The sequence below is a fragment of the Marmota monax genome, unplaced genomic scaffold (genome assembly GCF_021218885.2).
Source record: "Marmota monax isolate L192 unplaced genomic scaffold, Marmota_monax_Labrador192_F-V1.1 WCK01_AAM20220418_F8-fsc00022, whole genome shotgun sequence".
In the NCBI taxonomy this organism is placed as follows: Eukaryota; Metazoa; Chordata; class Mammalia; order Rodentia; family Sciuridae; genus Marmota; species Marmota monax.
The window spans coordinates 25,187,750-25,209,432 of record NW_026695215.1 but is presented as its reverse complement, the minus strand read 5'-3'; the positions used below and the strand labels follow the sequence as shown (position 1 = coordinate 25,209,432).

At 46.9% G+C, this 21,683-nt stretch overlaps 2 protein-coding genes across 5 annotated transcripts in view; one reads left to right on the top strand and one right to left on the bottom strand.

The window, feature by feature from the left end:
• Nucleotides 1-21,683, top strand: part of Glyctk (glycerate kinase) — a 264,580-nt gene that overhangs the window by 61,379 nt on the left and 181,518 nt on the right. The gene's annotated exons all lie outside the window — the stretch shown is intronic.
• The window catches only part of Poc1a (POC1 centriolar protein A), a 71,347-nt gene that overhangs the window by 8,945 nt on the left and 40,719 nt on the right, over nucleotides 1-21,683 (bottom strand). For 3 of the 4 annotated variants that reach the window (XM_046431293.2, XM_046431297.2, XM_046431295.2), the window contains one exon: nucleotides 10,546-10,689. The exons of the other annotated variant lie outside the window; for it this stretch is intronic. In XM_046431293.2, coding sequence (XP_046287249.1) covers nucleotides 10,546-10,689 — 144 coding nt within the window. The remainder of the gene's footprint in view (nucleotides 1-10,545; nucleotides 10,690-21,683) is intronic. 4 annotated transcript variants of the gene reach the window in all.

The window sequence follows — 21,683 nt, the reverse complement described above, 5'->3', positions numbered from 1 at the left end:
CAGGCCTGGGGAAATATCCTAGGGCTGGCCACTGGCTCAGCGCTATACACAATGTCTAACTTTCCTTTGGTTTCATTGCAAAGATGGAAAATGTGGAATTAATCTCCCCTGTAGCATGGTTTTAACTTCACTCAGATTCTAAAGATCTAAAACAGATGCAATAAAAGGGAGCCTCTTTGCTGTGGGGTCTTACAAGCTATCAAAACAAAGTGGGGCTGCTGGGCTGCCCAGCCCCAGCTTTCCTCTTGGTCTAGGTCCATGTGTGAGCATGCACACATGTGCACACAGGCAGCCCTACGCTGCTGACGGTGACCTGGCCAGTCTGTGTTAAGGGTGACTGAGAGACGGAGGGACCAGCCCAGCTCCCTGGGGATAGGGGCAGCTGAGCTAAGTTTAGGCCTTTCCTTCACCCAGATTCTGCCTCTCAGCCCAGTCACGGCCCCATTGCCTACTATGGCCCCTCAAGCAGCCTACTACATCAGTCAGTCTAGTGACAGCACAATGAGGAGAGAGTTTTTGTCTGTTCCTGCATATGATGGTCTTCTTGTTCCCAGACAGCTCCTGGCACAAAGGAGGCACACATGGAGTAGCAGACAGACAAATGCCTGGCCCTGAGTACTGTGGAAGCAGGAAGTGCACACTCCTGCCATCCCAGGTCCCTGAGACAGAGACTAGGTAGCTCTGGTCTGGAGATGAGCCTACCTGGCTGTGAAGAGCACTCACAGCAGCTTGGGCCCTGGACCTGGCAGGCCTAAGGGGATGGTGGGGGAGGGAGAGTGGGCAGGCAGGAGGGGCCAGCCCCTTCGCCAGCTGGCCTTGGGTTGGAGGAAGTATTCTGGCTTCAGCAGGAAGTGGGGGTGGACAAAGTGGGGGCGAGTCAGGAAAACAGCAGGGATCCTCCCCTTCCACCTCAGACCTGACTTGATGATGACTAAAAGCTTCAAGGCCTAAACTTCAGAGGGAAGGAATGGAGACTCCCTGACATGCTAGAGAGACCAGGATCACAAAATGTTGGTCCATAATATACAAATATCTAAAGAAATTTTCTGGGCTCAGTTACTGTCTTTTAACCATTCCCTTTTACCCCACAGTCTGCTGCAAACAACACAAAGTAAGCTTTTGGTTCCTTGAGCCTATGGGTCCATGTTTCTGTTTCATATTATCTCAGGGATCTAGGATTTCTCTGATGTTTTTGCATCCCCAACCCCTACCTCTACTGAGGATTAGCTCTCTCCAGGAAGTACACGAAACACTATTTTCTATCATTGAATTAGCCACTGGATTAAGGAATCCTGGCTAATTTACCTCCCTCATGACTTTACAACTTCTTTTAAATAAACACAGCCTTTCCATATCATTGCTCCCCCCCAAAAGAAAAAAATTACAAAAAGTGGGATCGTTCACTACCATTTGTAAAGCCAATGCTCCTAGGACTGATGGGGCACTGCTCACACAGGGAGGACTTGAACCACGACCCTGCTCATACTGCCTAAGTTCAAACACATCTTCTCACAAGCCATGTGCCTACAGGGACAGGACTCAAGGCAGGACACCAGTCACACTTGACCATCGGTTCTGCTGCATTCTGATTCCCAGGTGAGTCCAGTGAAGCTAAGCATGGGGCATGAATCTTGGCTTTGGCCATCTTCTACATCCCATTTCTTCAGAGGCTGACTTTTCCCACAATCCATACCAAGTAGTTAATTTACTAATACCCCATAGAACACAATCACCCCAAGTTCAAGAAATTACTTTGTACTTGCTGGAGGCCTGGAAAACCTCAATGAAGCCTAACTTAATCAGATAATCACAGGGAGAAAGAAGAGCACAGGCCATCAGGGTGGGCTCTTATAGGCCTCCCCCTGCCCTGTGAAGCATCCATTCATCCACGTGGGAAAACCTGCTCTGCCACTGTGGCCAGTTTTCTGCAGCCAACTGGGCCCAGATCAGAATGTTCTCCAAATGCCATGCCCTGCTAAATTCAAGGCTTCTTCCTACTCACTCTTCTTGCTCTAGTCAAGTCCCCCCCCCCCCCCCCCCCCCCCCCCCCCCCCCGCCATCCCTGGATCTGATCAGAGGCCCTCCTGCAGCTTTCCCTGGCCTGCTGTAGCAGTGCCTCATTGGGGAGAACACCAGGCAGCCAGTGTCAGCTTTGGCCTGGTGAATCGCAGAGGATGCAGGCCCATTTGGGGCTGTTAGTCACTAACACTCACAGGTCCTTTTATAGGTTTTGTGCTTGATTGACTCGTCCTTGGAGGGCCCTCAGGTCCCCAAAAGAAATACGAGCAAACCACTTGGAGTCCCCTCATCCTTCTCAAAGCGCATCCCAAGTCAGCCTTAATAAGATGTCCCTGCGTGGGCCTTACTGCCCCTCACACTCTCGCCTGTCATCTTCCAGCCCTCCCCCAACCTCCTGGCCTGCTTGGAGCCTCAGAAGAAATCTCGAATGACCGACCGTGAACATTCCCAGGCTTTAGAGGTAACCACAGCCATTGCCCAGCCCATCTGGCAGGCAGGGGCCTTCAATCTGCAGCTTCTTCAGGGAGGGGGTGCTTCTGCCACAACCGCAGACGGGATAGAAGATGGAAAGCAAGAGTTTTCTGCCAGATCCCCCATGGGAGCTGCCATCCGGCTCCCCATGCAATAATAAACTGGAGCCAGTTTTTGAGTGCTGCTAGCAGGCTGCACGCCATGAGAGGAAGCTGCACACTGCCCTGATTTGGTATTGGGGAAAGGTGCAATCTTCCCCATCTCTCTTCACTGCAAAGCCAGGGGAGCCAGTAGATAAAACGTCAAAGTGAGCAACAGGGTTGGGGAGGGGCAAGGAGTCTAGACAGACATTCTTCCCTAGTCCCTCTGCAAGTAGCTAGAACCAGGCACCAAGTATATCTCTGCTACCCATCAGACAGTGTTTTGAGTCCTTTGTCCTCTAGGAAGTACCTTCTTTTTATTTTCTTATACTACTAGGGATTGAACCCAGGAGTGCTCTACCACTGAGTTACATCTCAGTCCTTTTTTTTAAATTTTTTTAAATTATACATGGACACAATATCTTTATTTGTTTATTTATTTTTAATGTGGTGCTGAGGATTGAACCCAGGTCTCATACATGAGAGGCGAGCGCTCTACTGCTGAGCCACAACCCCAGCCCCTTTTGATTTTTTAAGATAAACAAATTATCCAGGCTGACCTTAAACTTGTGATCCTCCTCCTCAGCTTCCCAAGTCACTGGGATTATAGGAGTGCATCATGATGCCCAGCAGGAAGTAGCCTCTTAACAGAGGGGGGAAAAAGAGGTTCTTTCCCCAAACCCCAAGTGAGTTTGATCTGACTTTGATTAAACTTAAAGTGGACTTCGACTAAAAAGGCAGCCCTGACTATCCACAAAGGAAAGTGGCTAAATCCACTTGGGCAGCTAAATGTCATGATGTGGAGAGGTTTGCTTTTGGAGAAACAAACCAACCACCTCTCTGCAGGCCCTGCCTGGGAGTGAGGTAATGACTGGAGGGCAGCACATACCCTGTAAACAGGGATCACCGAAGGGCACACAGGGTGACTTCTACTCTATACCGTCCCAATAAATTGGGCTTGGGTGTACCTGGGAGGACCAGCCCCCAGGGAAAATGGTGCAATTACTTTGAGATCTGGATATGCTTCCATAGATAGCTGGCCTGCCTAACAAAGGACAGTAGGAGTCCCAGAGAGCAGTCAGGCAGCTTGACCTGCAGCAGGGTGCAGCAATCCCACCTTCCCACTAGTGGAACTAGATGCCTCACCTCAGCAGCCCATCTAATAGGGGACTGCCAGGACCCTGGGGCTGGGGGTGGTTAGGGTATCCCAGCAAGTAGTCAATTCTCTCTAACTCCCCAGATCAAACAGGCAAAAATTCTTGAGTTAGGTCTGCAGATCAGAATAACCTATACATTTAACTGCCAAGGAGACCCAAACCAGCAGAGCTGGGTGGGCCTGGTTCCCACTGTGTGTACTGCAAGTCCTGGAGCCCAGCTCCATGAGTCACAGGAACCTGAACGTGACATCACAGCATTGCTGGGGCCAGCCTGAAGCACTGGGTGCCATAAAAAACAGTTGGAACAGGAATTTCATGGCTTGGTATTTTTAAAAAGCAGCAAGACATGAAACTAGAGTAAAAAATAACTTCTCTGTGGGATTCTGAGGCAAAACCACCAAGCTGCTTGTTGGACTTGAACCAGGTCCTTGCCTCCCCGGTTCCTGGGTCACTGTCCACAGCTCCTCAATCCACCCTTTTACCCCAAGGAAGGCCCAGGGCCTCAGTGACTAGCAGATACCACCTGAACCTCTGTCACTCTTAAGGGTAACCAAGCCCTGGCCTTCTCCAGGGAGGAAGCCAGGGATCTCATGCAAGAAGAATGCTATCTGGAGGGACAGTCTCTCTCTGCTTGATGACTAGTTTTCCAGCATCTGTGAAAAGGACCCTTGAATTTGGCAGCACCCCAACACAAGCATGAGGGGAAAGAGCACCCAGATCAGGGCCTGAGCCTGGATCACCACGGAAGGCCCCTCATCAAGCAGACAGGCCACCAGGGGTTCCAGGCTAGATTCCACTAGGCAAGGCAGAAGAAATAAGACCCCAGGAAAAGTCCCAGCCCCACCTGAGGTGCTGACCTCTGGGACTCACACCACAACATAGACCAAGAGGTGGGGTGAAGCAATAAGTCCATGCTGTACAAGGACCCAGGTGGCCTATGGCATAGGAGCAACAGGAGTGGATATCCCACGGGCCGTTACCAACTGGGCTAAAATCTCCACCCTACGGAAAGCCAGAAAGAGGCAAAGGTGGGTTACAGCAGCCGGCGCGTCTGATTCTTGGTCTCTGTTTTTCTCTTCTTTAGCAAAGAAGAGTTAGGGTAGGCCTGGCAGGTGAGTGACCCGAGGCAGCTATAGGACAGGTTTGTGTTGGGCAGGGGAGGGGAGGGGGCTGCAGACAGGCTCATAGCAGAGACCCTGCACTGTTTTTCTGGGATTTTTTGTTTTTTGTTTTAGTTGTTGATGGACTTTTATTTTATTCATTTATTTATATGTGGTGCTGAGAATTGAACCCAGTGCCTCACACATGTGAGGCAAGCCTTCTACCACTAAGCCACAACCCAAGCCCCAAGAGACCCTGCACCATGAAGGACAGATGTACACTAAGTGAGGCACACATAGCACATAGCACACAGCACATGCAATCCTGACCTCAGACCAGTGCTTCCTGAGAACTCCCTTAGGGGTTTTTTAAGGAGCAAAATATCCTCCAAGGAAAACTTAAATTCCATTGTTAGGAAATACATTTTCTCCCAAAATCACTATGACAACTTGATTCAAAGAACAATTGTCACAAGAAGTACACATCTTTGAAGAGCTTCAATCTTGGTCCTATGCCTTAGTTCAGATTCAAAGTTCTTATCTAATGGGTTCCAGGATCCATTCCTTTCTTTTTTAAATTTTTTTTTTAATATTTATTTTTTAAGTGTAGTTGGACATAATACCTTTATTTTATTTATTTATTTTTATGTGATGCTGAGGATCGAACCCAGGGCCTTGCACATGCTAGATGAGCACTCTGCTGCTGAGCCACAACCCCAGCCATTCCTTACTTTCAACAGCTCCACTTACGCCCCAGTGCCTCTGTTATCTCCTGCATCCCCCTCCCTCCTGGGGCTGGGAGAGCCCTCTTCTGTTTCTCCCCTCTCATTCTCCTGCCTACTCAGACACTGGGTGCTCAACAAACATTCCTGGAACTCAAGTCCAGAGGTTAGAGGCCTGTGGAATGTTCACTTCTGTTGCTCCTGTGCCACAGGCTACCCTGGTGCTTCCCTACACTGTTCCTCATACAATGTCAGTTTACCCCTGTGCTTTGCCGCACAGCTGGCAGCAGCCCAGTACACACAGTTATCCAAAAGCTTCACAATAGCATCCAGAGGACCCAAGCAGGCTTGGGTCCTATTCATAAGGGAGGTAACTGACGGGCACAGTGGTGTACACCTGTAATCCCACTGGCTCAAGAGGCTGACCAGGAGGATCTCAAGTTCAAGGCCAGCCTCAGCAATTTAGTGAGGCCCTAAGCAACTCAGTGAGATCCTGTCTCAAAATAAAATTTTTTTAAAAGAGCTGGGGGCTGTGGCTGTGGCTCAGTGGTGGAGTACTTGCCTAGCATGTGTGTGAGGCACTGGGTTCGATCCTCAGCACCACATAAAAATAAAAATTAAAAAAATTGTTTAATTAAATTAACATTTAATTAATTTAATGTTTAATTTAAATTAAAAAAAATTTAGCAAGGGAAGTTGGAGACACTGACCCAACAGTGTTGACGCCAGGATCACCAGGCTAGGTGGACCCCAAGGCTGATCCAAGCACAATAAGCCAGTCGCTATGAATACCCTATCTGTACCTGGCACAATGGTCACTGCTCACTGCCAGGTACCAGGTGGGAGGATAAAGTGAGGGCTGCAAAGGGAAGTCCTAGGAAAGTCACAGGCCTCAGATAAGCACTAGGAGGAGGATGATAATTATGACAACGATGTGAGCCCCAAGCTCTTAAGAACTGTCTATCTAAAACAATTTGGAGAGACCTGACCAGATCAGGACACCTGAAGACTGCCTCCTCAGGAGGGCACTGGCAGGCAGGAAATAGAGTCTTAAAAGATCACCCCAAAGCCCATATAAATCTACTTTTGAAAAATAGTATATTCAGTTTATAAAAAGTATTTATAAAAACAGCAAATAGTACAACTCCAATTCAGGAGTTAAAAGGACAGGGTTTCTGATGCTGTACAAACCCTAGGTCAATGTGGTTTCCTCCTGACCTGAGAGGCCTCTTGCCCTAGGAGGGCTAGGGGAAAGCTGCCCCACTTGATTCCTTACTCTGGAGGTCAGTCAGAAGCCTTGGCAGAGGTCACTACAGTCCTACTCATCTCATTATCTGCTTCTTCCTATCTGCAGTGAAACCTGGTTCTGCAGAAGTCACTTCCCAGGAGTCAGGCCTTGACAGCTCTGTCACTTGCTCAAGTACAGGCCTATGGTCCCTATATCCACTCTACCCTGGAGTCTCCACTGGGTCAGGCTCTGACTCCATGCTGCTTAGGGTCTCACCATGCTCCAGAGTCCTGGGCTGCGTCTTTTCTTTACCCCACACCAGAGGTCCCATGGTCTTCTTGATCTGCATCCTGCCCCCCCCCCCCCCACTGTTCCTACCTGTCACCTGTGGCCCCAGCTATCTGCTCCTCCTTGGGGTCTTGGCTCTGACATCAGCAGATTTGTTTCTGGGGACTATCTAAGGGTGGAACTAGGTCTCTCACATGGGCACCCACAAATGGGCTCTATGAATGTGTGCAGAGGGAACTAGCCACCTCTGCCCCAGAACCAAAGAATGGCTCTCTGTGACAGGGTAGGGAATAGCTTCAAAAGGTAATAGAAAATTGAAGAGATACTTCTGGTGCTGTCAGGAAGACAACCTTCACCCCTGTCAAGCCTTGGACAGTGGTGGCAGCAGGAGCAGCACAGAACATGTCAGTAGCGTATGGCACTGGCAGGCACTGCTTGACTAGCTCCACAGATGGACACACTTAATCCTCCCCAAAGCCTGTGAAGTGGGAGCTATTATCAGTTCTGTGTTCCAGATTCAGAAAGTGAAGCATGGGGGTCTCAGTGACTTGTCCAAGCTCACTGAGCTAAGCCACAATGAAGCTGACTTTCTCTGAGTCATTCCCTACCATGGGCTCCCTCAGTTTCTTGGCCTCAGGCCTTTGCTTTGCAGAGGTGCAGAGACTGAGTCTCTGACCCTCAGACTGCCTCACCACATTGGGCCATACCCAGCCTGCTGAGCAGTAAAGCAGGCCTTGAGGGGTTCCACATTCATATCACTCAGGGGCTCTATGACCCACTCAGTAAACATCCCCGCCCACTGCCTGGCCACTGCCACCCTCTTGGTTCTCCCTTGGAAGGATGTTCAGCAGGGAGAAGGCACAAAGGACATGGAAGATCCGATTTCCTTAAGGTTACTTTGAAGCAGACTTCCTCACAGAGAAGGAAAGGGGCAGTGAGACGGAGACAGGACAGAGCAGAATAGCATGGTTCAGATGGACATGTTTGAAGTTAGGAGTCAGTGTTGGGGTGACTGAGATGTCCCATGCTCCACAGCAGAGAGGTGCTTCAGACCCAAGCAGAAGGTGAGAAGTACCTGCTGAGGGGTGGCACCCAAGGCCAGTACCCACAGGCTGAGTGGGGAGCCTGGCTTCATAAGCCACTTGGGAAGAAGGATAGCAATGATCACCTGGCTCTATACTTTAGGAGAGGGCTGGGTCCATCTAGATCATTCAGAGAGACTCCTGCTGTAGACTTGCCCTGTGCTGAATCCATCCCAAGAGGAGGGGCAGGGAAGCCTAAAGCTAAAGCCCACTGATGGTGACTGCCCTGGCTCTGGCTGGTACCTCAGCTAGAGTGCCAAGACCAGGAGAGAAATGTGGGCCTGGAAAATAGCTAATGACAAAGCCCCAGGAGAGCATGGCCAGATTAACCCAAATGCACCTTGTATAAAAAAATGGCTGAACCTCAGGCGCCTCTGTGGAATCCAGATTTCCTCAGGCACCTGAGTCCAGTAGGAAAGCCTTGCTTTGTAGCATCCAGGAACACACAGACATTGTCAATTTTGCAAAACAGGCAACTGGTTGATGTCTTGGCATCTGATAGTGGGTAGATATGCAAAGGGGCTGAATGGTGAGGTTGGACAAGGGTGCCAGAGGGACTGGACACCAGTGCCAGGCCACAGGAAAGTCATCACTTATAATTTATGATGCAAGTTTCTTGTAAAGTTACTACCAGACTCCCAATTGCTAACACATAACAAAACCTTCCATGTGTACCCCTAAAACAGTGACAGGAAATGTTTTTAATGATATACTCCTCTGTATCCAATGAAGCTATTTTTAACCATCTTCTTAGACTTAATTTCCAATTTTATCCTATAAAGTTCTAATTGATTCCACCTCCCCTGATCTCTCACTTGATGAGGCTGTGAGGAACACAGGCGGTTTTTGACAGGGTTGAAGTGTCTCTTCACGTTGCTCACATCTCTTTTAGCACAGGCCTTCTTCCCAGGGGTTAACAGGCTCTCCAAAATGTCTGGAAATAGTCCTATAAACCCCAGCCACTGAGACCTGGCCTCTCCCTTGTAAGAGTCCATCTGTGGGCCCAAGGTGTACAGTCCTAGCTGTTTACTGTGACATGTCATGGATGATGGGACACAATGTGGAGGAGTTTTTCTCACTTAGCCCAAGATCCAGAGGCAGGAAAAGGATGCCACACCACTTGATGTCTGACAGAGACATCAAGGATCCTGTGCATGCCTCCTGTGGGCTAAACCGATCTCCCCTTTCCCCACTTTCACACCTCTCTTTTCCTAGTGGGCCCCATGTCCCTCTCACACCCTTATTCTCCCATGTGCTGGCAGAGAGAGGGTCTGCTGAGTCCCCACCTGGTATCAAGAGCCAAGGAACCAAGGCCTTGTAGGACCTTCAAATCCTGCCTTGCTCCCAGCCCCATCACATGCCACATGCCAGTCACTCTGGGCTTTGTTCAGTTCCTCAATGTGCCTACTGCCTCCTCCAGACCTGCAGGCAGACTGCTACCTCTGCCAGAGACACTCTCACTCCCTGAAGTGAGATGCTCCACTGGGCATGACCCCAGTGCTGACTGTCACTCCTTGTTGAGCTTTTTCTCTTACTAAAACTGCTGCACTATGAATCTGTATTACAAGCTGTCACAGCAAGTTCTGGAGTTGGAGCCGCATCTATTTTGCTGATAAGGGTCACAGTGAACATGTATTGAACAGGTACCCAGAGACAGACATGGGCCAAACACTTGGCAGAAATTCTTATCTCTCTCTCTCTCTCTTTCTCTTTTTAAAAATTCTTTTTAGTTGTTGATGAACCTTTATTTTATTTATCTTTTGTGGTGCTGAGGATCAAACCCAGTGCCTCACACAGGCTAGGCAAGCGCTGTACCATTGGGCTACAACCCCAGCCTGAGAAATTCATATCTCTTAATCCTCACCATGAATGAGGAAGGCAGCACCCACGACCACCACACACTACAGATAAGTGTACCAGATTTGTGAACTGGGGATTTCTCCATGGTTGCTCACAGGATAAAAAATAGTGTCAGGCTGTGCTCTTAGAAGCCTTAACTCACTCACTGCTCAGTTCCCTGGCATGTCCCTGGAGTGCCCACCTAGCCAAGAGTGGGATAAACAATCAATGCTCTGGTGTGGCCCAGGCCATAGCTGGATGGGGGCACTCTGACAAGCTCTAGCTTTGGGGATTTTGGAATCTAGTGGCCTGGCCAGGGTTTGAATGGATCAAAGAGCCAAAATCCCAAGAAATGAACTGCTAATTCATTAATTTGGGCTGGAAAATAAGTCCACGCTAATTATATTTTTTAAAAAATCCAACACCTGTTGGCCAACTTCAAATGGTCCAAATGCCAGACCAAGTATGGGCAACTAAGTAAACTCACATCATGACCTACCTGAGTGAGGACATCCAGCTGGCTCACGATGTGCTCCAGTGTGCTGGTCAGTGTCTGGGGCATGCTGATGGACTCCTGGGGCTGGCTCTGCACGGACTCTAAACTCCTGCCTTTGCCCGGTGGGATAGGGAAATCCACTTCTGGCTAAAGAGAAAGAAGAATCCCTCAGTCTATTCAATATGTGAGGAAATGCTGAGAGAAGAACAGCCGCTCCAAAGGATCACGTGGAAAACCACCAGCAAATTTGAGAAAATGACTTCAAAGTGTCAGTAAGAAACGGCAAAATGATGGGGTTCCCACATCAGGGTCCACACGTCTACCTTTCTGAACAGAGGCTATGAGGAATGCAATCAGAATACGGTGGTCTAGGCTAGAAGTGGCCTGGTGAACAGGCAGGTAGGCCAGTGGGTGCCCTCTTGGGGTCCTTAAGGAGGCTGGTCTGTGTCTCAACTCTTCACTCAAGGTGTACCCACTATTCCGAGTAGGGCTAGAGACACTGAAGACTACCTGGCCCCGAAGCTGCCTCTCTTCCCAGTCAGCCCACTCTAATTCCCCATCCCCAACACGGGATGCTCCAGGTTTCAAGAAGGCCTTCCCAAGGGTCTAGCAACTGTGGCCCAGAATCAGGTGAGGGGATGTCCCAAACTTGCCCTGGTCCAGATCCTCTAGGGGGAAAAAACCAAAAAGATTTCTCTGTGACTATCCTGGCCAGATGGCTCATGGGAGTTGAAATCCATAGGATAGGAACAGTCAGGCTATTCCCAATGTGACCTCAGGAATATGAGGTGCTCCATGTTTCTGCTAAGGCCCTTCAGGCTCGTGCCAATTAGAAAAGTCAGGTCTCTGCTTTAAACACAGATGAAGGCTTCCCCAGACCCAAGAAGTGCAGTGAATATTCAGTAGGTGGGAACACCCCAGCTTTGGTTTGATTTGGTTTCTTTTGGTGGGAGGGTACTGGGGATTGAACTCAGGGGCCCTGGACCACTGAGACACATCCCCAGCCCTATTTTGTGTTTCGTTTAGAGACGAAACACAAAATAGGGCTGGGTTGCTTAGTGCCTCGCCATTGCTGAGGTGGCTTTGAACTTATGCTCCTCCTCCTTCAGCCTCCCAAGCCACTGGGATTACAGGTGTGTGGCTCTGTGCCCGGTCCAGCTCTAGTTTTTTTTTTTTTCTTAAGTTACATATGAACATCTATCTTTATTTTGTTTATTTACTAATTTATTTTATGTGGTGCTGAGGATCCAATCCCATGCCTCATATGTGTAAAGCATGTGAGGCAAGCACTCTGCCACTGAGCCACAACCCCAGCCCAATTCAGCTCTAGTTCTGAAGGCTGTGATTCCTCTGTGGAATTGTTCCCTGTGGATTGCCATGCTCAGTGATAGCTCGACTCTTGGCCAGCCCCAAAGCCTCAGTGACACATAAATTTAGCCACAGCTGGGGCTTGGGCTTTAAACCACTGCCTCACTAATGGGCAAAGGGCATTCTAAACATTACCATGTCACCCCTCAGATTTGATAGTCTTTCAGGGCTCTCTGCCACCCTTGGGAGAAAAATCCAAGGCCCTTGGCAAGGTACTTGAAGCCAGTCCACCTCCTTCGAAAGCTCCTCTCCTGCCTCTGCACCCTCACTTCCAGCTCAAGCAGCCTGACCTCTGCTCCCTTCCCCTCGCCACTTCTCACTCCTAACCAGGAGCTCCTCTGTGCTCCTATATACCTGGGCCTGCCCCATCCTGCCCTGTTCCTTCAGTTACCGCGCTGCCAGGGCCAGGACACATGAATGGCTGAGTTAATGCTGGCCTGTCCACAGGGCCCACGACTTTGCCCTCTCACGCCTCCTGTTGCACACCTCCTTTCTTTTCTCGCTAACCCAGAACTTACTAGGCTCAAGAGTCGAAAGCAAGCCAACTACTGTGTATCACAAAACCAAGGCTACTCCATACAGCAGCCCTGCCTCTCAGTGCCACAGCCAGTGAAGTACATTGGTGACAACTGGGGCTCACCTAGGATGCCTGTGTACCTGATTCTGACAACACGAGGCTGCCTACAGAGCCACTATTAGAAGCTAGCTGCTTCTCCTGTCTCTCATCTCTTGAACTTACCTACAGCAGCCCAGCACTGGGAACATGCTCTGCCCTGGACATGCTCACCTGGGCAGGCATCAGAGTCCTTAAAAGGAATCAGCCCAGGAGAAGATTCCCAACTGACGAGGAATGCAAAGGCAGTTGAGCGTGTGGCCCCTACCTGCATATTTTCCTTTACTAGGAAAGAGTTCTAATCTCATAAACCACAAACTCTCAAGGGCACATTGATTTGAACCTGGAAAAATGTAAGTCCTGGTGGCTAAACAATGCCTGTGAGACATAAGCCGGAGGGACGTTCTCAAGAACAGAAGCAGCACAGTGTCCACGTGTCCACTGCCCTCTCATCTGCTATGTACTATGGCCGCTCTCTAAGCCCTGAGCCATCAGGGCAAGGGCTCTCCCAGTCCTCCAGGAATCGACGCTTTTCAGATCTCCTTGCCCACCCAGAAGTCCATTCCAAATGAAAGCATTTCAGAAGCCAAACGGCCTTGCCAGGATAGCCTTCTGCCCACTGCAGTGGCCCCAAGGCCCAGGCAGTCTGTCAGAGACTCAGCAAGAGCACAGTGGTGAAGAATAGTGAGTCAGACTAGGTCTTGGCTGAAATCCAAGCTCTGTCACTGACCAGTTAGATGCAGTGGGCAAGAGGCTGACTTCTCTTGGCCTCCACTTCCTCATCTATAATATGGGGGTGAAAACTGGGCCAGCCCTTCAAAGGGCTGGGTCATGAGAGGTGCTCATCTAAAGTCACCAGCAGGCCTTGGGAAAAGTTCACGGTGCTGTGCCAACTCCTTGCAGCCAAGCTCACTTTTCCTGTGGACACTAAGTCCTTGTGACTTCTCCGGGAAAGGTCACCGGAGAGAGGGTGTAGCCCTTCTGTCCCAACAGCACGCATCCTCATGAAGTGGGCCAGACTGGTGCTGCCTGCTGCCTGAGGAAGAGGGAATGGAAATTCTGAGTGTTTCTGCAGAATAGCTCAGAAACTGCCAGTGCTGATGGCCGCTGGAAACACTGGATGATGGTGGAGTGGGAGTGAGCACCACTGACTTTCGCAACAGAAGCCTTATTCTAAGCCAAAGCCGAGGAGGTCCAAGGGAGCATTAAGGACTGCAGCTACAGTGCCTGGTGCTGGCCTTCAGAAGAGAGACGTGTTCCCATCCATACCGTGCTTTCACAGTTACCTCCATTTCACAAAAAAGGAAACAGACTGACAGAGGAAGTGACTGTCCTCAACCCGAAGTCTGCCTTGAGCCATTTCCCTTCCTCTTTGTCCATTCTCATCAGATGACATCAGAGCACTTAATGCCTCTACAAGCCCAGCAACTGCTTTTGTTTACTTGCTGTCTACTACATGGCCTCATTTAATGTCACCCCATTTAATGCATCGCCTCACTGAATCCTTATGATGGCCTCTGGAATAGGGATATTAACCTCATTTTTTAGATAGGGAAAATCAGGCTCAGAATTAAGTAACTTGCTCTAAGTAGCCCAGCAAATGAGAATAGGGATCTAAATTCAAACTACAGACACTTCCTAGACATCAGGCAGCCTCTGGAAGGTGACACTGGCTGTAGCTGGGCTTCCATGTGCACTTGTATCTCAAGGAGGTACATCTTCTCTCTTGTATCTCAAGGAGGCCACCAGGTCCTAAGTCTAAGAGTTTGGCATCATTCCCCTACTCTGCCTACCCTGGCACGCCTGCCCACCAAAAGCTGAATACAGAGGAGGCTCTCCATGAACACCTAACGCCTCTAAGAGCCAGACCCACCACAGTGTTGAAATTCCTGTGTAGTGAAGTCTCCCCAACGCCTACACTGCAGCAAAGGACCTGTAGCCCTGCGCACAGCAACGCAGCCACTCACCTGCACTCCAGCATTCTGAAGCTGTGGCATTTCCTGAAGAGCTTGGCAAATAAGTGAGAAAGCAGTGATAAGAAAATGACATGAAAATAGGAAAAGACATTCATACCAGGGACATAAGTAATGACAATGGCAGAGTAACCAGAGCAGCATTAAGGGCGAAAAGAAATCACAGTAGCCTTTTGTCTATTTGACATCAAAGTGGCTTTGCCTGATGGTTCTCAGTGAAGGCCAAGGGTGAGCTAGGGTAAGAGAAGAACCTTAAATACAGGAGTTTGCACCCACTCACAGGTTCCTCCCCACAGACCACTGGGCATTCACGAGAAAGACTTGGTGGGAGCAGGGTAGTGAACAGGAGAAAACAAGCCAAGTGCAGGCCTGTAGAAGGGACCACAGAAAGGCATTAAGCCCTGCCAAGGCCATACCCGTGTGTCCAGCCCTTCTGTTTTTGTTTATCTGAAAAAGTCTGGAAAGGGAATCTGATTTCATTTTTGTTTTAGAATATAGAATATTATATAGAGTATTATATATAGAATATTATATAGAGTATAGAATATTGGGCTAGCATCTTCCAATATGTCAAAGATGTTACTCCAATAATCTTTGGTTTATATAGTTTCATGTGAGAACTCTGTAATTCTTACTTTTGATTCACTGGGTGAGCTCATCTTGAGACTCTTAATTATACCTGCAAACGTTCACAAGTTCTGAACTTCACTCTCTCTCTCTCTCTTTTTTTTTTTTTTTTGCAGAGATGGAGGAACTATTAGTCAATAGTCAACCCATGATAAAATGCTTAGGTATATATGCTAAAAACCACAAAACACTGATCAGAAAAATCAAAGATGACTTATATCATGAAGATATATATAGCATGCTTGTGTATTCTTTTTTTGGGGGGGATGGTGGTGGTGATGCTGGGGATTGAACCCATGGCCCTGTGCATGCTAGGCAAGCACTCTATCAACTGAGCTACATCCCAACCCCATTGTGTATTCTTTAATAACAGCTCAATGCTGTTATGATGTCAATTCTCCCTCAAAGTAATAGGCATCAAGAAATTTATATGGAAAGGCAAAGGAATCAAAAAAGTCAAAACAATTTTGAAACAAACAAAAACAAAGACAAAATTAGAGGAGACACACTACCTGATATCAAGACTTGGTTTAAAGCTACAGTAGTCAAGAGTGGGATTATAGGCGTGTGCCACTACCCCGGTTGGTCAAATAATTTTTAATAAAGGTACACAAACAATTTAGTAGAAAAAAAGTACTTTCAACAACTGCTGGAATAACTGGATATCCACATGCAAAAACAAAGAAGTTTCAATACATACCTTGTATCATGTACAAAAATTAACTCAAAATGGATAATAGGTATAAGTGTGAAATGTAAGACCATAACACGTATTTTCTTCTAAAACACATTAGAAAAATCTTTGTGACCTTGGGTTAGGCAAAGATTCCTCAGACATGACATGCAAAGCATGATTCCATAAAATAAAAAATTAATAAACTTCACCAAATTTAAAACTTTTGCTCTTTTTAAGACACTGTTAAGAAAATAAAAAGCCACAAATAAATTAAAAAGAAAAGAAAAAGACAAACCAAAGAGAGAAAATATCTGTAAGTCACGTAACTAGTATAGGACTTGCATGCAGAATATACAAAAAATTTTCAAAACTCAAGAGAAAATAAACAACCCAATTAATAATATACATTTAAATGATTTGAATAGACACTTCACCTAATATAATAAAAAAAATCATGTGAGAAGATATTCTACATTATTAGTTGGTAATGAAATGCAAGATGAAACCACAGTGAGATATTAACTAGATGGCTATTAGAATGGTCTGAAGTTAAAATGACTGCCTATACTGAGTGCTGCTAGAAAAGATGGCAAAATTGGAACTCTCATATATTGCTCACGCAAATATGAGATGGCATAAATTAACTCGCCAGACACCTGTGGGTCTATTGTTTGTTCTACTGATCCATGGTGTTTATCTTTCACCAATACCACAGTTTTGATTACTCCAGCTTTAAACCAAGTCTTGGTATCAGGTAGTACGTTTCCTCTAATTTTGTTTTTATTTATTTCAACTTTGAAAAAGTTTGGCAGTTATTTTAAAGATTAGAATATACCTATTATACATTCCATTCCTAGAGATTTCCCATAAAAAAATAGAAGCATATGTCCATAAAGAATATGTATATGAAGGTTCAGAGCAGCTTTTTTTTTTTTAATATATATGTATTTTTTTGGTTGTAGTTGGACACAATACCTTTATTTATTTATTTATTTATTTATTTATTTATTTATTTATTTATTTAATGTGATGCTGAGGATCAAACCCAGGGCCCCCCGCATATGCAAAGGGAGTGCTCTACCGCTGAGCCACAACCCCAGCCTGGAGCAGCTTTATTTGTGATAGCCCAAATTAGAAAATAACCTAATATTCATCAACAGATAGATAAAAAAAAAAAAAAATTGTGGCACATCCATTCAATGGAGAACTACTAAGCAATAAAAAGGAAAGAACTACTGATACATTCAACAACATGAGTCATTCACAATACAGCCAAAAAAAACCAGACTAAAATGAATATATTACTACATAATTCCATTTACAATAAATTCTAAAAAATACAAACTAATTTATAGTGACAGAAAGCAAAGTAAGGGTTGCTTGGGAGTGGACTATGTACAAAGCGGAGCAAGGCAACTGTTTGGGATGATGGAAATATTCTACATCTTGATTGTAGTGGTTGTTATGTGATTATCTTTTTGTCAAAACTCATAGAACTGTTCATGTTTTCAATGGTGAATGTTACTATTTGTAAATTATAAAGCTTTCCAAAACCAAAACAACAACAACAAACTAGAGATGTATAGTTGCAATTGCAATGCCTCTAGGAGCCCAACTACCCATCACATGACACACTTGATGCTACTCATCATTGACTATATCAAGGTGAAAATCACTGTTTCTCCAGGCTGAAGACCCTTGTGGGGCCAAATGCAGAAAGACAGAGACTCTCATTTCAGTGCAGGTCTATTCCCAAAGTCATAATCTCTCTGGGAAACCCTAAGAAAGCAGCAGACATCCCTAGGTAGGGCTTCCAAAGCAGTGGCTACCCAGTCATCAGCCACTTAGGGATCTATGCATAGCTGGACATGGGAGCAAGATCTTGGGAACAAGATCTGCATAGCGGGCTAGCAGCCAGGAGTAGCTAGAGTTCGCCCAATCTGTTGTAAGGTGACCTGACAGAACACCCCCCTCTGCTGGGTAGAATAAATAATGATTAACACTTGTTCAAGGTGGAAATTTTTTGTTGTTGTTGTAGATTTGGCTACTTTCATCATTGATCTACTTTAATAAGAGCAGATCTCAGAGAATCCACTTTTCTTTTAATCTGTAATCCTGGACCTTGAAATATTCCCTGCCTACTCCTGAAACTGAAATTCCGTAATGGACGTAAGTGTTCAGGAACCGATTCATGGCCAGAGAGGGAGAGAAAAGTGACCTGGGGTCAAGAGCTGGGCTCTCTCACTACTACTCTTCTTGCACAAACCCAGGCAGACAGCCTGTCTGGCCACTGCCCACTTAAAACATCAAAGCATGTCACTTTGTTTCCAAAGCAGGGCTGAGTGCAAAACTGGAAGGAAAAGACACATGTGTGCATAAAAACACACAAAACCAGGATCAAGTCTTTTCAGTTTAATCTTTCACTAGACTGCTTACTGTGGGGTCTACTAAGTCAGCACAAAGCACCACAGGCACAGGTGTTTCTTAGTCCTGACCTCAGGTCCTTGCTGTGACTATATGAAAAGTTAACAGGCATCCATGTCTGCCTGCTTCCATATTTGCTAAACCTGGCCCTGGGGAGGGAAGTAGGCAAAGGACAGTGCTCACTTGGGCTTGGCCTCATGTCCAACTTCTCAAGAGGAAAAGGCAGGGATGTTTTCTCAAATCTAAGTTCAAAAGAAACCTGTACTGTATTCACGGCACATATTTGCAGACTAGATACACTACAGTCTTATTTGCCCTACAATTTAAGGTTCTAGTCTGGAATTCAACTAGAGAGGAAAATTTTGGTTCTAAACATAGCCCTGAACCAAAGAAGGATTCTGGTTTCATAAAATCACCTAATTGTTTAGCAGTCTGGCCAATGTTCTCCCAAGCCAGCCAGAGCATGACCATAGGATTTGGTTATGGCTGCTGGCTTTTATATAGAGGCTTGAACTCACAGAGCACCTTTCCGTGTTCCCCATGACAGACTCAGAGGAGGGCAGGGTACTGGATTATCTATGAAAGCTTAGGGACACACAAAAAAGGACCTGAGGCCAGCACAGCAGCCTCCAAACTGAGACAGATGTTCCATAACCACAGATAAGTCTCAGGACCATCCCTTGACCCAAAGCCGTCAGCAATGGGAAACTGACAGGGCATCCTTAAAATGGAAAATGAGGAATCCACCATTTTAACTAACACTGGATCCAGTGCCTCCAGGGCCACAGGGCCACAAGCAGCAAGCATGGTGCACTTTGTCATCTCAGTCCCCTTAGGCAGGAACCACAGATGCCTCTGTGGTTCTATTATATCTGTGCTGCTCACAGGTCTCTGGACAAATATGGGAGAATGCTAAAGGGACAAACCACTCTCTCCTCACCCTGGCCCACAGCAAAGCCCAGACCTCTGCCCCAGGGCTGGGACAGTCACACCTGGGCTCAACCCCCACCAAACTGCAAGGATTCCAAGAACTTCCCCACATACAGGAGTTGGGGGGGGAGTGAGGGGGGGGATAGTCTTCACAAGAATGAAAGGAATGCCCTGGCAGGCAGGAAACAGAAAGTTACTCAGTGTCCACATCCCCCACCCCCAGGGAAAAAAGTAGAGCTGGGAGGTCTGCCTTACTGAAATGTCACATCCAGGTGAGGGAAACCACAGAAAGGAGCAAGACGAAATGGAGAGGGAGGGAAGGCCAGGAGAGACTGTGAAAGAGAAAACAGCCATGATCATGCAACTAAGACACTCCTTGGCACAGAGGTCTCTGGACTTCTTCCCTGGAGGGGTTCAGGGGATAGAAGAACACCATCCAGCCTTTTAGGGGTAAAGCTTCCCAGGTCACCATAACTGTCAAAGCCAGAAACACACACGGGTTGCAGCAAAACTGAGCAAGAGATTTTGAGAATACAGAAGTAGGGCGGGACAGTAAAGCCTAGGACCCCACCTAGCCCCAAGAAGCATTAGGAAGAGACAGGACCATGGTGGGGGGTTACCCATACTCTTACCTAGTCTTCCTTAGACTTCTGGAGCAAATGTACCTCTGGAGCATCCTCAGAAATGACAATATAGACAAGCAGAAAGCCATACCCTGTGGGCCCCATGCTGGTGACCAACCCCTGGGTAAGAGCACTCCCTTGGAAAATAACTACCCAGGCTCCCTTTAGGGCAGCTCTTGTTTGGTTCAGTTCAGTTCTGTGAATATTCCTATTCCTGAGGGCCCACTACAGCTATTGATGACTATCTCAGGGTTACCTACCCTCTACCTGGAGACAGAAATGCCCACTATCGCAACACAAATATCTGAACCAATGTGCCCAGGGAGGAGGGAAGATGAAGGATTCTGATAAAGCCCAAATGTTGACTGTAGCTCCCCCCTCCCTTTCTTTAAACTGCTTTGAACTAATTTTAGACTTGGAGAAAAGTTGCAAAAAATAGTACAGAGAATTTCCATATCCCTCTTCCCCAGTGTTAACATCTTACATAACAATAGGACAATGATCAGACCACAAAATTAACACTGGGAAATACCATTAACCTAACTAAGGACCCCCTTTGAGCTTCACCAGTTTTCCTACTAATGTCCGTGGATCCTGATGTGCCAGAATCCTATTTAGGACTTCACATCTCATTTTATTATATATGTGGCCTACTGTACTCTGTCAGTTCCTTAGTCCTCCTTTGTCTTTCATGACTTTGATACTTTTGAAGAATATTGATCAGTTATTTTGTCAAATGTCAATGACAATTTGGGCCTGTCTAAGGTGTCATGTTTCAAGATTTTTGACACCACAAAAATGTGCACATCACAGAGTTCATGCAAACAGGACTTAATACTGGTGATGTTAACCTTAATCAATAAGGACACTGCCCGCTCTGCCAGGTTTCTCCAATGGAAGGTTACTATCTTTCCCTGTGTAGTTAATTTTGGGGAACTGCAGATTTTAAAAAGGGAACGCATTGCTGTCTTTACAAATTTCGTATGTCAGCCCAGTTTGCTGATGGCTGCAGCTGCCCCACAGATGGGAGGCATGTAATGAAGATGAGCGGCAGAGCGACGTCTCGGGAAGACGCTGAAGCTCTTGGTGACAAAGAGGAACAGTAGCAGTTTATTTATAGATCCACTTGAAGACAGCTCATTGTAACTACTGGAGTTGAATTTTTAAAACCTTGGGAACAAAGGCTGGCTATTTTAAACTCTCCTTGCACTGAGTTCAATGGAGAGTGTTAGAGCTACTGACCATACCCCGGGCGTATTCCCAAGCTTGGTAATTCATATTTTGTGCATCATCACAGGACAAGGCCAAGGCAGACCCAGAACTGTCTCTGACCAACCCACAGAGGCAGATGGCCTTGGATTGGCCAGAACCTTTTGACAGTGGCCCCATGCTTCTCAGGGAGGAGTCAAAGGAAGAGGCTGCATCCCACAGGGTCTCACAGCCTCTCCTTTCCAGGAAAAAGTAGCAGACAGCTGCTGTGAACCAGGGTTACATCATCTCTCTCCCTCCCTCCTCTTCAGGCTTCAAAGAGGGCCAGCGCCCCCCAGTGGATGCCTGCCCCAAAATGGCTAGCAGCAGCTGGCCCACCTGCTGCGACCTATCTCTAGGAAGCAATAAGCAGTTTTTGGCACAGAACTCTGAGGACAGGGAGATTGAGGTGAGCTCAAAAGTTCTTCCTGTCCCCCCAACTAAAGATGCTGGTCAAAGACTCTTAATTTGTCCACACACCATGGGCAGGAAGACAGGGAGATGATAAGAATCCCCTACTTGGGTATTCTGATTCCCATACCCTTATTTGAACAAAAAGCACAAAACAACATTCTTGACACAATACATAAAAATGTGCATATGTACTAGGATTTCATGTGAAGGAATTGTTAATTTTGTTGGGTGTGATAAGAGCATTA